This window comes from Callithrix jacchus, chromosome 14 (assembly GCF_049354715.1).
Source record: "Callithrix jacchus isolate 240 chromosome 14, calJac240_pri, whole genome shotgun sequence".
In the NCBI taxonomy this organism is placed as follows: domain Eukaryota; kingdom Metazoa; phylum Chordata; class Mammalia; order Primates; family Cebidae; genus Callithrix; species Callithrix jacchus.
In genome coordinates this window covers 106262694-106276256 of record NC_133515.1, presented here as the reverse complement: position 1 = coordinate 106276256, position 13563 = coordinate 106262694, and the positions used below count along the sequence as shown (strand labels likewise).

Below are 13563 nucleotides of genomic sequence, written 5' to 3'. Positions count from 1 at the left end.
TATTTACTGAACACATGGATGGATGGATGGAAGAATAGATGAAGGGATGAATAGATGAATGGATGGGTGGATGGATGAAGGGATGGATGGATGGATGGATGAAGGGGTGAATGAATGGGTGCGTGGATGAATGAATGGATGAAGGGATGGATGAAGGGATGGATGAGTGGATGGAGTGATGGATGAAGGGATGGATGGATGAAGGGATGTATGGGTGGATGGATGAAGGGATGAATGGGTGGATGGATGAAGGGATTGGTGAAAGAATGAAAGATGGGATGGCTGGATGGTTGCCTTCAAGCTCAAAGTCATTTGAGCTACTACACACACTGGCTGCAATTTGTGAGCTTGGAAAACCTGTTCTTTTTTTCCAGCCTGAGGTAAGATCTGATTATTCACAAGGCTGTTTCACTACTGACATGTTTTCATCAGACATGTTTGCATGTTCACTAACCCATGTAAACATTATTAAAAGAACTATGTAAACAGCTTCCTACACATTTCCTCTTGCTTTCATTCAGGTATAATTACATGAAAACGCAACGTACCATATACGCCAATGGGCCATCCTCCCTTTCTTGTGCTTCCAAATGACAATTCCCCTCTGCAAACACACTCAGATACCAGGTTTTTACATTTCTCCTTCTACTCCGAATCCATTCTGCCTTTTTAAGACAAAGATCTCAAGGCCCCCTCCCAATGATATGACAGCCAACAATGTCCATTCTTATCCCAATATGGTCTAGGAACTCATTGTTACCTTTAAAAGTGCTTTGCAAATTGTAAAAGGCTATTCAGAAATGGTTATTTCCTCCTTCACTGTTCCCTTGTCACAACTACTCAAATAGTCATAAACATTCAATGCTGCCAAACATGATGGCGGCTTCCAATCCTCTTCACCCCACCCAAGTCCAGCATGTCACCCCTCCCATTCTCACTATGTCACCTCACACAGGAAACAGCTCAGAAACAGGCACGAGTATCCCCATAGCTGCAGAAGAATCAGTACGTTGAAGGCCACTGTGAAAGAGACTGGCCAGCAGCCTCCAAATCAGTTTTCTTTTCTTCCTGGCATTCTACTAGTCTAGATCTTCCAGCCTCCCTGCGGTTAGGTGTGGCCATGTGACCAAGTTCTAACACAGTGGTTCTCAATCAGGACAATTTGCCTTCCAGGGGACATCTAGCAATGCCTGAAGAGGAGACATCTGTGGTTGTCATAACCGGAGGAGAGGAGAGTTCTATTAGAATCCAGTGGGTCTGCTGAACATTCCACAGTGCACAGGACAGCCCCTCACAACAATGAACACCATTCACAGCCTTTGTGGCTTTATTCTATAACCCTGATTAGCCTTTGGCCAGCTCAAACGCTCATGGTGCCGAAACCCTACACTAACCCTGTACTAATAGTTGAGAAACCCGGTAACCAACGGAATGTGAGCTAATGTGTTGAAGCCAATTCCATGCCTGATCCATAAAAACCACCCAAGTGCAGTTCTCCAAGCTCTTTCTTCTTCCTTAGTCTTGATGGAGATGATCCCAGGCACTTTGGAAGCCACACACTGAATACAATGGAACTCCTAAAATGGCAAGAGTTTGCATCTCTAAGTCACTGCTTGAATGAGAGCTGTCTGTCAATCAGTAACACAAGTTTCAGACTAAGAAATAAACTAGCAGGCTGGAGATCTGGATTTGTTCAAGACACCAGCTGGCATTAGCTAACTCAGCCACAAATACTTTTGCTTGTTTTCTTGAATAGATTCTCCAATTTATGGAGCTATATAGTTGAGCCGACATCACCTGAGGGGCATCTGGATTGGCCAGTCCTATTTCAAGTGGGAGAGGGCCTCCAGGGTACATTTCTCTGGAAATGAACTTATAACTGATACAATGAGCTGGCTTATGCTAAGGCACAGGAGGGGTGTGTGGGCCCATTTAAGTCTCTGAGGACCTTCTGAAATTGGGACTCTTTAGATAAGCTCTCTACAGTTCACCTCTGGCCATTCTAGTCCTATAGTACTTCGAATTAGAATTTCTATACTCTACATTCTGCAGGTTTAGTCAAAGATATCTTCTCTTGCCCAGTTATCCTAACCAGTCAGAGCTAGGTAAAAATAAATGCAAGTTCCTATTTCTTTACAGATTTACTATATCTGTCATAAGGAGTTGTTGCAATTGTAGTGATCATTTACTGAGGAGGTTGCTAAATTTAGCAGATAAAATATAAAGACATACTCACACTAAAAATTATTCTATTCATTGTCCAGCCAAAACTTAAATTTAAACAGGTTTCCTGCATTTTATCTGGCAACCGTATTTACTGAGCACTTATATTTTTTCAGGTACTATGTCTGAGATACATCAAATGCTCAAAATAACACTGAGGAGGGCACTGCTATCATCTCCAGTTTCAAATAGAGCAGCACTAGGTTCTCTCCCTGGATCACAGCCCAACTCCCATTAGCAGTGCTGGGATCCCAAAGCAAACAACGCCATGGGCTCCTCGCCTGGCCCATGCTCAGAGGAGTGCCCACAGGCAGGGTGTGCTCCGGGAATGATCCCTACCTCACCACCATTCCCTTCAAATCTACAGAAAGCATAGTCTTTTTTTCCCATAGGCAGTCATCAAAACATAGTAGCTGTAAGGGAACCTGAAGATGTGGTGAGAATGTTAAGAATATTATATTTAAAACTTTGATGTTTTGGAACCATTGTAAAATATCCATAGTAAATATTCCCTTTTTTAAAGCTTGGGTTTCTCTCAGAGACAGTTAAATGGATATGATCCAGTTTCAGAAAGTCTTAGGAGGTGACTCGGTGCAAACATCAGAAAGTCTTAGGAGGTGACTCGGTGCAAACATCAGAAAGTCTTAGGAGGTGAGTTGGTGCAAACATCAGGAGCACAGACTTTGAAGTCAGATGGGCGTGGGCTTAGATTTTGATTCCACCATCTCCTGGCTCTTCTGACGTGAGGAGGTTACCTGGGCATCCTTCACACTCGCAGTTTGCTGGCCTGCAAGATATGAGAGCAGCAGTCTCCATCTGAGGGCTCTGTAAGGGCTTAGTGAAGAATCGGGTGAAGGAGCACTACCCATCCTTTACAGATGGGAACCTGGGACTCACGGTAACTCACCCAAGGACAGACTGCAAACCAGAGGTGCAGGTGTTCCCTGAGACAAAAGAAACAAAAGGGCTGCGTAAGAGCCAAGAACTCAGGCTCAGGAAGGGGCAGACTAGGGGAGCCCTCAGCCTCACCCCCAGGCCCCAACATGCACCCCACTCCTACGCTGCAGCAACCAAAGAATCTCATCCCACTTTATTGCAAGGATTTTCCTCTTCTGCATTTCTTTGGTGGTTACTCCCTGGGAATTCAGGGCTCATGACTTGAACTAACAGGACTTGATGAACTGTAACTGCATCCACCCACTCCTGATTGCCACACTGGGATTGTGTCACTGGGCAATACCCATTCCAGGAGTCCCTGCACATTAAATCAACAAGACAATGGGATAAAGAGCCTGATCCTAACCTGGAAGCATGATCATCACTCCACACTCAAATTCTTTATGTTGTATTTTTAAAATGTTGAAATCACTTTAGAATCTTGATAAAGAGAAGTGATGCCTCTGAGATGTTTCTGTGACACTGTTTCTGCAGTGCCTGGAGGCACCAGATGCTCCCACTGCCTTTCTGGGAAATCATGCAGTCCACAAGCAGCTACCCCTCACCAGGGCGGTGTCTTTGTTCTCTCCAAGGCCTCTGAGCTGGTAGCCATTCATCACACTTGGTTTTGTTCAAAACATCTAGTCATCACACAGAGTTATACATTCTATATCTTGGGGGATGGTTGGTAGGGCTTCTTATTGGTTAAAAAAAATTCTGAGGATATACTAGACACGTGTCAAACAAACTGTATTTCTTTTCAAATTAAGGCACTTTTAGGCCTGGTGCAGTAATACCTGTAATCCCAGAACTCTGGGAGGCTGAGGCAGGCAGATTACTTGAGCCCATTAGTTCAAGACCAGCCTGAGTAACATGGTGAAAATCCATCGCTATGAAAAAAAAAAATACAAAAATTAGCCAGGTGCAGTGGCTGTAATCCCAACACTTTGGGAGGTCAAGGCGGGCAGACTACTGGACCTCAGGAGTTCAAGACCAGCCAAGGCAACATGATGCAGCCCCATCTATAAAAAAAAAAAAAAAAAAAAAAAGTTAGCCAGGCACAGTGGTGCATGCCTATAGTCCCAGCTACTCTGGGACTATGACACCAGAATTGCCTAAGCCTGGGAGGTAGAGGTTGCAGTGAGCTATTACACCACTGTACTCCAGGCTGGGTGACAGGAGTACAACCTTGTCTACAAAAAACAAACAAAAAAAAATTAGCTAGGTGCACTGGTACATGCCTGTAGTCCCAGTTACTTGGGAGGCTGAGGTGGAAGGACTGTTTGAGCCCAAAAGGTTGAGGCTGCAGTGAGCCGTGAACATGCCACTGTACTCTAGCCTGGGCAACAGAGTGAGACCCTGTCTCCAAAAAAAAAAAGGTAGGTTTGTTGTATTTAGGGATATGTTTATTTTATGCACTATAAATCATTTGTAGTTATAAAACTTTCAGGAAAAACACATAAATTATCAGTGATTACAATGATAATGAATGCATAAGATTGGACCTAGAAACTCTATACCCCCAGTTTCTCTTTTGGAGGCCACTTTATGAAACAAATCACCCCAAAACGTATTGGCTTATGACAACAAGTTACTCTACAGTCCCCCCGGCTGGGATCCAGTGGGCAGCCTCACTCACGATGTCTTGTGTGCATGGTCAGTTGGTAGTTGGGGCTGAGGTCATCTTACTGGGTTGGACATCCATTGGGTCCTCTTTTACTCCCAGTTGGGTGCTAAGCTGGGATGACTGAGGCTGGCCCCTTCTTTAGCCCTTTCCATGTGGCATCTTCATGCCACCAGCTTGGATATCCTCACTGCATGATGATGTCTCAGAGATGTCTGGATTTGTTACACAGTAACTGTAAGAGTGAAGCCAAGAAACCAAAACCCTTTAGACCATAACCGTCCCACTATAAGCAAACACCACAAAGACTATGGCCCCAACTCTACCCCCATCAGCAAAGGCTGAGTGGAGAGCTAGATGTCCACCCTCAGCCTGCTGTCAGGAGGTGCCACCCTGAACAACAGGATGGTATCAGAGAAGGTGCAGTGGGGAGCAGACAGTCATCCCTCCAGGTCAGCAATGAGCTCTCTCTCAGAGCATCAGCAGAGGCCACCTGGCCTGAGCACCACCTGCCCCATCCACCACCCAGGGGATAATCAGGCACTGCTCTCTCCCCATTGGGGTTGTCAATGTTGAGTAAGAAGTGGGACATTCACCACCTTCCAATGGTAAGATGCCTCCACTTGGGAGTGGAGGCCACATGAGGAGCTCCCCTCCCAAGCCAGGTCACTATAATAGAAGATTTAAATAAGCTCCAGATCATGGCATAACCCCCAAAATGCCCAGGTTTCAATTTTTTAAAAAATTCATCATTCCAAGAACCAGGAAAAGTTCAATGTGAACAAGAAAAGTCAATCAACAGTTGCCAACACTGAGGTGACACAGATGTTGGAATTATCTGACAAGGATTCTTCAGGGGCCGTCGGAAAAATCTTCCAATGAGCAATTATGGACAGGCAAAAAAAAAAGATGAAAAAATAGAAAACTCAGCAAAGAAGCAGAAGTTGTAAAGAAGAATGAAAGAGAAATATGAAAACTAAAAAATACAATAACCAAAGTAAAAACACATTGAATGGGCTCAAAAGCACAATGGAAAGGGCAGTGGAAATCATCCATGAACCAGAAGGTAGAACAACAGAAATTACCCAACTGAACAACAGAGAGAAAACATATTTTTTTAAATATATTAACATAGTCTCAGGGACCTATGGGATTATAATAAAAGATCTAACATTAGCTTACTGGAATTCTGGAAAGGCAGAAGAAAGAAGGCAGGGCTGAAAAAGTAAGTGAAGAAATAATGGCTGAAAATTTCCTGGGTTTAACAAAAGAAGCTGAGAGAACCTCAAACAGAATAAACCTAAAGAAATCCATGCCAAGATAGATCATAGGCAAACTTCAAAAATGAAAGACAAAGAAATCAAGGAGAGAGAGACCACACCTTACTTACAGTGGGGAAAAAGCAATTCAAATAACAGCAGATTTCATATGAGAAACCTTGATGGAAGGAAGAAAACACCACGGCATGTCAGGTGCTTAAAGGAAAAAACATTGTCAACCCCACATTCTATATGCAGCAAAAACATCCTGCAGGACTGAAGATGAGAACAAGACTTCACATGCAGGAAAACTAAAGGAATATGTAACCAACATACGTACCCCAAAAGACCATCCAAAAAATGCTCTTGAAACAGAAAGAATTAATCAAAGGGAGAATAAAGGAATATCAGAAAGGAAAAAGAGAAAATGTGGGTAAGTATGACAGATTTTCCTTCTCTTGATTTCTAAAAGCAAGTGTATAGTTCCTTAAAGCAGGGGTCCCCAAATCCCAGGTAGTAGGCTGTTAGGAATCCCATGCAGAGCAGGAGGTGCACAGTGAGTGAGCATTACTGTCCGAGTTCTGCCTCCTGTCAGACCACAGCATTAGTTCTCACAGGAGTGCAAACCCTATTGTGAACTGCACATGCTAGGGATCTAGGCTGCAGGCTCCTTAGGAGAATCTAATGGCTGACAGATCTGAGGTGGAACAGTTTCATCCCAAAACCATGCCCCCAGTCCCCATCACCCATTCCCCAGCCCCACTCCCTCAACTCCCCCAACCCCCCATTGGAAAAATTGTCTTCCACAAAACCTGTTCCTGGTGCCAAAATGGTTGGGGATCACTGCCTTAAAGGGGCCAAGTGGCTGATTCTCACCCAGTAGTCTGCCCGCTGCAGGGCCCACTTAAGAGGCCAAGTATTCATCTGAAGCTTCTCAAATCGTGGTCGTCTCACCACCTGTATCAGCATCGCCATGCTTGCTTAAAATGCTATATTCTGGGCTGCTCACCATACCTACTGAATCGGAATTTGTACAGGTGGCCCCAGAATTCTGGGTGTAAACAGGGGTTTCTTACATACACTAAGGTTTGAAAGTCCTAAAATGTCAGTTGACCTTTAGTTCCCAAAGGGTCAAGCTCAGTCACTCATTGTTAACTTTGGAGGAAAGTGGGACAGATTCCTAGCTCTGGGCAATCCAGTCGCCCAGGATGAATGCATTTCAAGGTTAAAAGAGTAATGAATACCCCACCCGGAGTCAAGGTGACACACCTCTGCACGATGGCAGGTTGTTCTAGGAACTGCGGCCAGAGTCTAGGCCACCACTGAGGAGTCTGTCACTCATGGGTGCCTGAGCTTTTTCCTCTCTGAAATGGGGGCAGCATCTGCCTTTCCAAACTCTTAGGATCGAGGTGAACAGCAAAAGAAGTACGCTGTGCACAGGCTTGTAAAAGATTAGTTTTTACCTAAAGTGAATGCTTATTCTCTCCTTAAAGAGGGCTGTTGTGTCACCCTTTTTTCTTTGAAATGGAACGTCTCGTCTCTGTATTCTTCACCCAGAATCCTAGAAAGGCAGGTGTGATGGTTACAATTAAATGTATGCCTTAATGTACCCAGTCTTTTCTGTGGAGTCCTGAGGCAGTCCTAGGACTAAACAGAGGAGGCCCTGGTGTCAGCAGCAGTGGGAATAGGCGGAAAAGAGTCCAGGACCCCCCGCAGAGCTAAGCAGGACGTTTTTCGCTCCGCCAGCTGGAGGCATTCCCCTCCACGTCGCCTCCGCCCGCCCGCCCGCAGTGTCTCCAGGTTCCCTCCTGGAGATACGGCCCCAGGTCTTGCCCCTCCCGCGGAATGGTTCGAGGTGACGCGCGACAGGCACGGCTAGGGTCTGGTAGGACCCGTGCACGCACTCCCTCTAACTGGAAAGGAGAAGTCTGCAAACTGTCATTATTATGAGGAGAGGGTTGAATCTAGGAGTGAAAGCCTTAAAGATATGGCAGGAGAAGCAAGGGGTTCGAACCACTGAAAAAACAAATCTGTCCACCAGCCAACTTGCGCTGGTGCCGCCTGGGTGCCTCCAGTGCCTGGGCGATGGGCTTGCCCGCCTCTCCAGCCGAGAAAGAGTCGTGCTCCAAACTGCCGCAGGCGCAAGACAAGCGCCTCTCGGCCAGGCCCTAGCCCGTCCCAGCGACCGGGACAGGGGGCGAGGGGCGCAGCAGGGTGGCTGCCCCAGCTGGGAGCGCACGTGGTGCAGGGCAGGCGGGTTCCTCCTCACTTAAGTCATGGACTTGGCTGGCTGCGGCGGAGCCGGCGCGCGAACATGGCTTGAGCCAAAAAAAAAAAAAAAAGCGCACACAATGTGTTTCTTGTTAGGGACTGCAAGCCGGGGCCTCGGGTTTTGCTTTTGGTGCCGCATTATAATATTAAGATGCAGTTTGATTCCGGACAAGCCCGCCCTTGTCGCTGGCTGGGGCGGATTCCCACGGACGCCTGTGGGCACAGGGGGGCGGCCTGGGCGCTGCAATCTGCGGGGCGGAGGGGAGTGCACAGCAGATGGAGGGGAGGTCCCTGCATGACCCGGGCTCCTGCGGTGGCCGGACCCCAAGACGCGCGCCTCCAGGCTGCGCAGACTCGGCGACGCCAGCCCTGCTCCAGCCAGCTCGCGGGCGGCCGGAGATTGTTTTCCAAGACCTTATCTCTGGCTGAAGTTAATTTTTTTTTTTTTTTAATTTGGTGACCGGAACAAAAGTCACAGGAAAATCCTTTGTGAAAGCTAAACGCAGCCACAAATCGGGACACTTCACAGCATTTGTAATAAAATATTTGCAGTGCCGGTAGTTAAATCGGCCCCTCCACCAAACTTCCCAAACTTTGCTTTCTTTGAGCCAAGCTGAAAAATGATCTCCCTAAAAGGGAATCAGAAGGTTGCAAGCAATTGGATGCAGCACGGAGTTCTACCTGGCACTCAAGCTCTGGGCACACAGGACCGCGCGGGAATCCTGGAAGGAATGACGGCCCGGATGGTGGCAGCGCAGGGGAGGAGCCACTGTTAAGCCGTTGTAGTCCGTGAAACGCTTTGTTAATGCCATCTAGTAGCTGTGTGCAACAAGAAGTGTAAGAGGTTAGGCAGGTCTTCAAAAAATACCCAAAAAGAGAAAAATAAACATCCTCTTGTTTGCTTTTTGTGGCTTTGCTCATTTTTTTCCCCTCGCGTTGCCCCTCATCTAAAGCTGTTTTAAACCCAAAATCGGTTATCAGGTTTCAGGGTAAGGGCTCCCTCTTGCCAAGGTATTAAATAAACAAGTAAAGCAAAAAACTTGAATCCTTATGTAATCCAGACGCCGTTTCCTCGAAAACCACAACAAACGTTGCTAAACCAGATAACAGGACTGGGAACATTAGCCACCCCCCCCCCGCCGCCCCCCACCCCACAACACACAGCCTCCGCCCCCGGCTTTAGGGCCAGTAGACGACATTTCTGTCCAGGAACTCCTCTCCAGGACAGATGATAAATAACTGCTAGAACGCTCTCAACTGCAGATGAGCACCCTTGAGGGATCCGGATGCCATGAACTGTCCGGGAATGTTGGCATCTGGTTCTTAAAATGGAACTTTCCCTGGAGATAAAGCCAGGACCCAGGAGGCGTCTGCATTTGCAGGCTGACTTGGAAGTTGCTTGCCAAGACGTTCTCAGTCAAAAATGGTGCATTAGAAAGGGGCTTGGTCTGGCCCGCGCTTTGTAGTGGTAATGAGAGCGCGAATCGCTAGGCTCTGCGCGGGAGGCTCCACCGAGCTGGAGGAGGACTGGGGCTGCACATCCTCCAGGCTCCCCCGGGCGGAGAAGGGGGCTGTTCTAGAAAAAAATCTAATGGTTTATGCGCAACCTCTAGAGTTCCGAGGAGTTAGGCATTAGGACGATGCGGGGGGCGGGGGGGTCCTTTAAAAATATTTTTAGGAGTCCAGGATCAAAGCCATCCGGCGAGAAACCGAAATGATCCCAAGGAATAAATCTCGCCATGAGCTAACACAGTGACCTTCTCCCCATCCACTCTTCCCTGGAGCCAGCCCCACCCTGAACGCCTCGGTTGCAAAAACAAAATGAAGCAAAACCTTTCGCTCTGGCAACCTCTAAGCCATATTATGCCCCCTTTTGCAAAAGGTAGATTTCTTTTCTCCCTCTCCCGGCTTTTTCTTCTTCATCCTGCCCTCCGCCCCTCGCCCCACTCCCCGCTTTTCTTTTCTTCTCGGTCCTCCTTCCTTCCCCAAATCACTCGAAACTTAAGACGTGCAGCGGCTGCAGGTGCGCGCGGGCCGGCGACCGGGACGGGGCGAGCCTGGGACTGCCGGGCCTTGCAGGCATTGATCAGCTGGACGCGCGCGCTGAGTGACGGCGCGGTTGCCATGGCAGCCGCCTGAGCGGCGCCGGGAGGACAAGGCTGCAGGGCGGCGTGAATGGGCGGCGTCACGCGCCTGGCGCCAGAGAGTCTGCTCCAGGGCTCCGGCTCCGGCCCCGCCGCGGCCTGGCCCGCGCGCCGCTGCCGCCGCTGCCAATTCATCACCTGTCAGGGATCACTCGCGGGGTCACGGGCGGAATGGACACAGCTGTGAGAACAAAACCTGGGAAAGAAAGGCTAGCGTTCCCCATTGCGCCAGATGTGCAGGGAGGACCTTGAGACGCACCCCCCGCCCCCGCAGGCTCCTCCCGCCCCACACCCCCACCCGCGGCGCATCACGCAGGGGTGGCAAAGGCGGCCGCGCCAGTGCCGAGCTCCGGGCCCAGAGCTGCTTCTGATTACCGCAAGGGGCCCGGACGCGAGAGCTGCGGCGGAGCGGCCCTAGAGGCGGAGTGAGTGCCTTGGAGCCAGGCTGGGGAACCGGACAGGCAGGTCTGTCGCTGCCACGGGGGAGGGGGGGCGTCCCGGTGGGGAGTCGAGGGGGACCGCACCAACACCCACCAGCGGAAGCACTGCACACCTTCCCCCCGCCCGCGGATCTGGCGCTCCGGCAGCAGGGGCCCTTTGAACTTTGGAGGCCTCAAATGCAAACCCACCAATGGACAGATTTTGACGTGCCTTAAACCCACCCTGAAAATGCTCCAACACGATTTTCCCCCGCGAAAACAATTTTTAAGGTGATTTCAGATTGGGCGTGCTGAAACAGATACACTAGTAACATAGGCCTTGTTTAAATCATTAACTTATACAGCTTCGTAATACCCTTTAAATGATCTTTAAATGAATGTAAAACTGGGTAGCGTGCCAATAGAATCTTCAACACAGCCAGGCAGACTGGACTCTGACATGGCAGCTAAAGAAAGAAACACCAGAAAACTTTCACCATATTTAGCCATTTTTCTACATCAGGGTACAGAAATGATCATGGGAGAAGGCACTGCCTTAATCAACTTTGCAAAGTGTAAAGTGAAACCGCACAATGCTCATTACCGCCCAGCCCAGAGCCTGGCTGTGGGGATAATGAGGCTGGCACGGATGTTAACATACGGTGTCCTTGGAAAAAGCTAGGAATGCGTCAGTATCGAAGAGCTGCAATGTCCAAGAATCATAAGTAATAATTTGAGAATCCCAAAGATGTTTGTTTACATTGGCTATTATTGTAAAATAGTCAAAGTATAACATCATGAACCAAAATAGTGTCAAAACAAAATCTGTTCCACTGTGGCACGTATGTGACAGAAACACATGCACACAAAGTACATCAAAAGGCTCGAACTGTGGGAGGACTCGGATAGTAAATCACTTCCAGACTTAATATCAGAAGAGATGCGGTGCATCCAGCGCTGTCAGGGACGGAGTCGCAGGCAGCATCGTGAGACTTGGGAAGGCCCTAGGCAGATTTCTGGCTGGACAGGAAACCATTCACCTTCTCCAAACTGAGGGGGCTGAATGTCATGATCTCCACCTCAACGCCACCCACTCTGCCTCCCTGGAGAGGCGTCCTGGGGGGCATGGCTGTCAAGTGAAGGTCAGAGACCACGGGCCCACCAGCTGAGAAATTAATCATTAATTGAAGGAAGAAACACTATTTCCCCGTTATTGAGCTTTCCTTTCGGCCTCTAAGCCTGCCCCTTCCTCTTCCTTAAATGCAGAGGAGGTAGAGTTTGAGGCAGAAAGTAAGATTTGAATATTGCCTTTCCTGGGGTTGTCTAGTTTATTTTTAGAGAAAATATGATTTTCAAAACACAAAACTGACACAGTGTGGTCAAGACAGAATTCTAGATAAGCTAGACTTATGTGAGAATTGACAAGGTATTTGAGTAAATGGCTGCAAACTTTTTAATAGACTAAAAGAACGAGTTCTTAAAGATTTTCAGCCAAAAAAAAATACCTGAACCTCTATTCAGCACTAGTGCTGAAAAAATTCCAAACCTCATACATGACAGAGTATTTATTTTTTTTTTCATAAATAGTGCGAAGATGTCGGTCAATGGCTAGGACCACCTATCAGTCACAAAACCTTGGAACGCCTCTAGGTGTTGGAATGTGACACCAGAAATCACAATTCGTACATAATTAATCACATTACTTTGCCACCTACTCTGAAGGGCACAGACCGGCAGCCTTTCAAGGGCAGTGTATGTAAATGTAGTTTCAATATGCAAATTCTCCTAATGGTTTCCGATTAATACGATCATTAGAATAGCCCTGCCTCCTTTTTGAAAAGGAACCCTGAAAGCGCCCTGCCTGGGAGAGCTCCTTAGCGACCGACCGGCGAGGCTGGGCATGGTTTCCAATAAGAACTCATTCTCCTGAGCTTACAGTAATGCCTCCCGCGCTGCTCCGGGTTGCAAAAGCCCACACTAAACCTGTCGTCGAATGCGTGCGTGGGTGGTTTGTTTGTGTTAACATAACTTTTCCTTATCTGAAGAGACGAACTCACTCTACAAACGTGACTCTTCAGTGGCAACCTAATTTGCGTTTTCACTTTCTTCTGAAATGCTTTCTATCTTTCCTCACGCTCTCTCTCCGAGGGGTTGCAGTGAACTGAGGCTTCCCCGCTGCGGCGCTGAACTTGCCCCTGTCGCTGTGATTTTTAGGGCTGCCGACAGCTCCAAGGTGTGCAAGGCTTGGTCTGGGAACACCCCCACGGCGAAGGTCTTGCCTCGCCCTTAGAATTAGAATTAAGAATGTACATTTAGGCTCCCTGGGTCTGCCCCCTCCCCCCCACTCCTACTCCTCCTACCCCCTTTCCTCTCCCTCCTCCTCCCCCCTCCCATCCACCCCCTCCCTCCTCCTCCTCCTCCCCCTCCTCCCCCCCACTCTCCTTCTCCCCTTCTCCCCGCTCGCCCCGCGCTTTCTGTACTGTACTCTATTTACTGCCCAGCTGGGCTCGCGCCCCGCCCACCCCCCGGGCATTGGCTGCGAACGCGGAAGAACCGAGCCCTTGCCCCGCGCCCGCGCCCGCCAATGGAAGCGCCCGCTCGGCTTGATGGACGCTCCACCTTCCGCCAATGGGAACGAAGGGAAGCCCGAGCGTGTGGCCCCGGCGAGTGCTGATAAAAGCCGCCCC

At 48.6% G+C, this 13563-nt stretch overlaps 1 protein-coding gene across 13 annotated transcripts; it reads right to left on the bottom strand.

Annotated features, from left to right (window-relative positions):
• Positions 1 to 736: 736 nt before the first annotated feature.
• LOC144579355 (uncharacterized) lies at positions 737 to 10607 on the bottom strand. Of its 13 annotated transcripts, none has more exons than XM_078350014.1 (7): positions 10308 to 10607; positions 8995 to 9132; positions 7506 to 7603; positions 4799 to 5018; positions 3527 to 4049; positions 3131 to 3167; positions 737 to 3010 (listed from the first exon to the last, which is right to left on the bottom strand). In XM_078350014.1, exons 1-3 carry the CDS (start codon positions 10590 to 10592, stop codon positions 7592 to 7594), a joined length of 435 nt encoding a protein of 144 aa, XP_078206140.1. In that variant the 5' UTR covers positions 10593 to 10607; the 3' UTR covers positions 737 to 3010; positions 3131 to 3167; positions 3527 to 4049; positions 4799 to 5018; positions 7506 to 7591. The 13 variants fall into 13 exon arrangements, 11 of the variants coding, with proteins under 11 accessions (XP_078206140.1, XP_078206142.1, XP_078206133.1 ...); XM_078350016.1 differs by having other exon boundaries at positions 10326 to 10607; XM_078350007.1 differs by lacking the exon at positions 7506 to 7603.
• Between the last annotated feature and the right edge of the window lie 2956 nt (positions 10608 to 13563).

What these genes read in the sequence shown, in the direction of transcription:
- LOC144579355 (XM_078350007.1), bottom strand. Translation starts at nt 10,592, where the DNA reads ATGAATTGGCAGCGGCGGCAGCGGCGCGCGGGCCAGGCCGCGGCGGGG. An exon ending in CTGCACGTCTTAAGTTTCGA is followed by an intron (nt 9,133 to 10,307) that starts GTGATTTGGGGA and finishes TGTTGCACACAG; the next exon opens with CTACTAGATGGCATTAACAA. An exon ending in GCCCAGAGCTTGAGTGCCAG is followed by an intron (nt 5,019 to 8,994) that starts GTAGAACTCCGT and finishes TCACTCTTACAG; the next exon opens with TTACTGTGTAACAAATCCAG.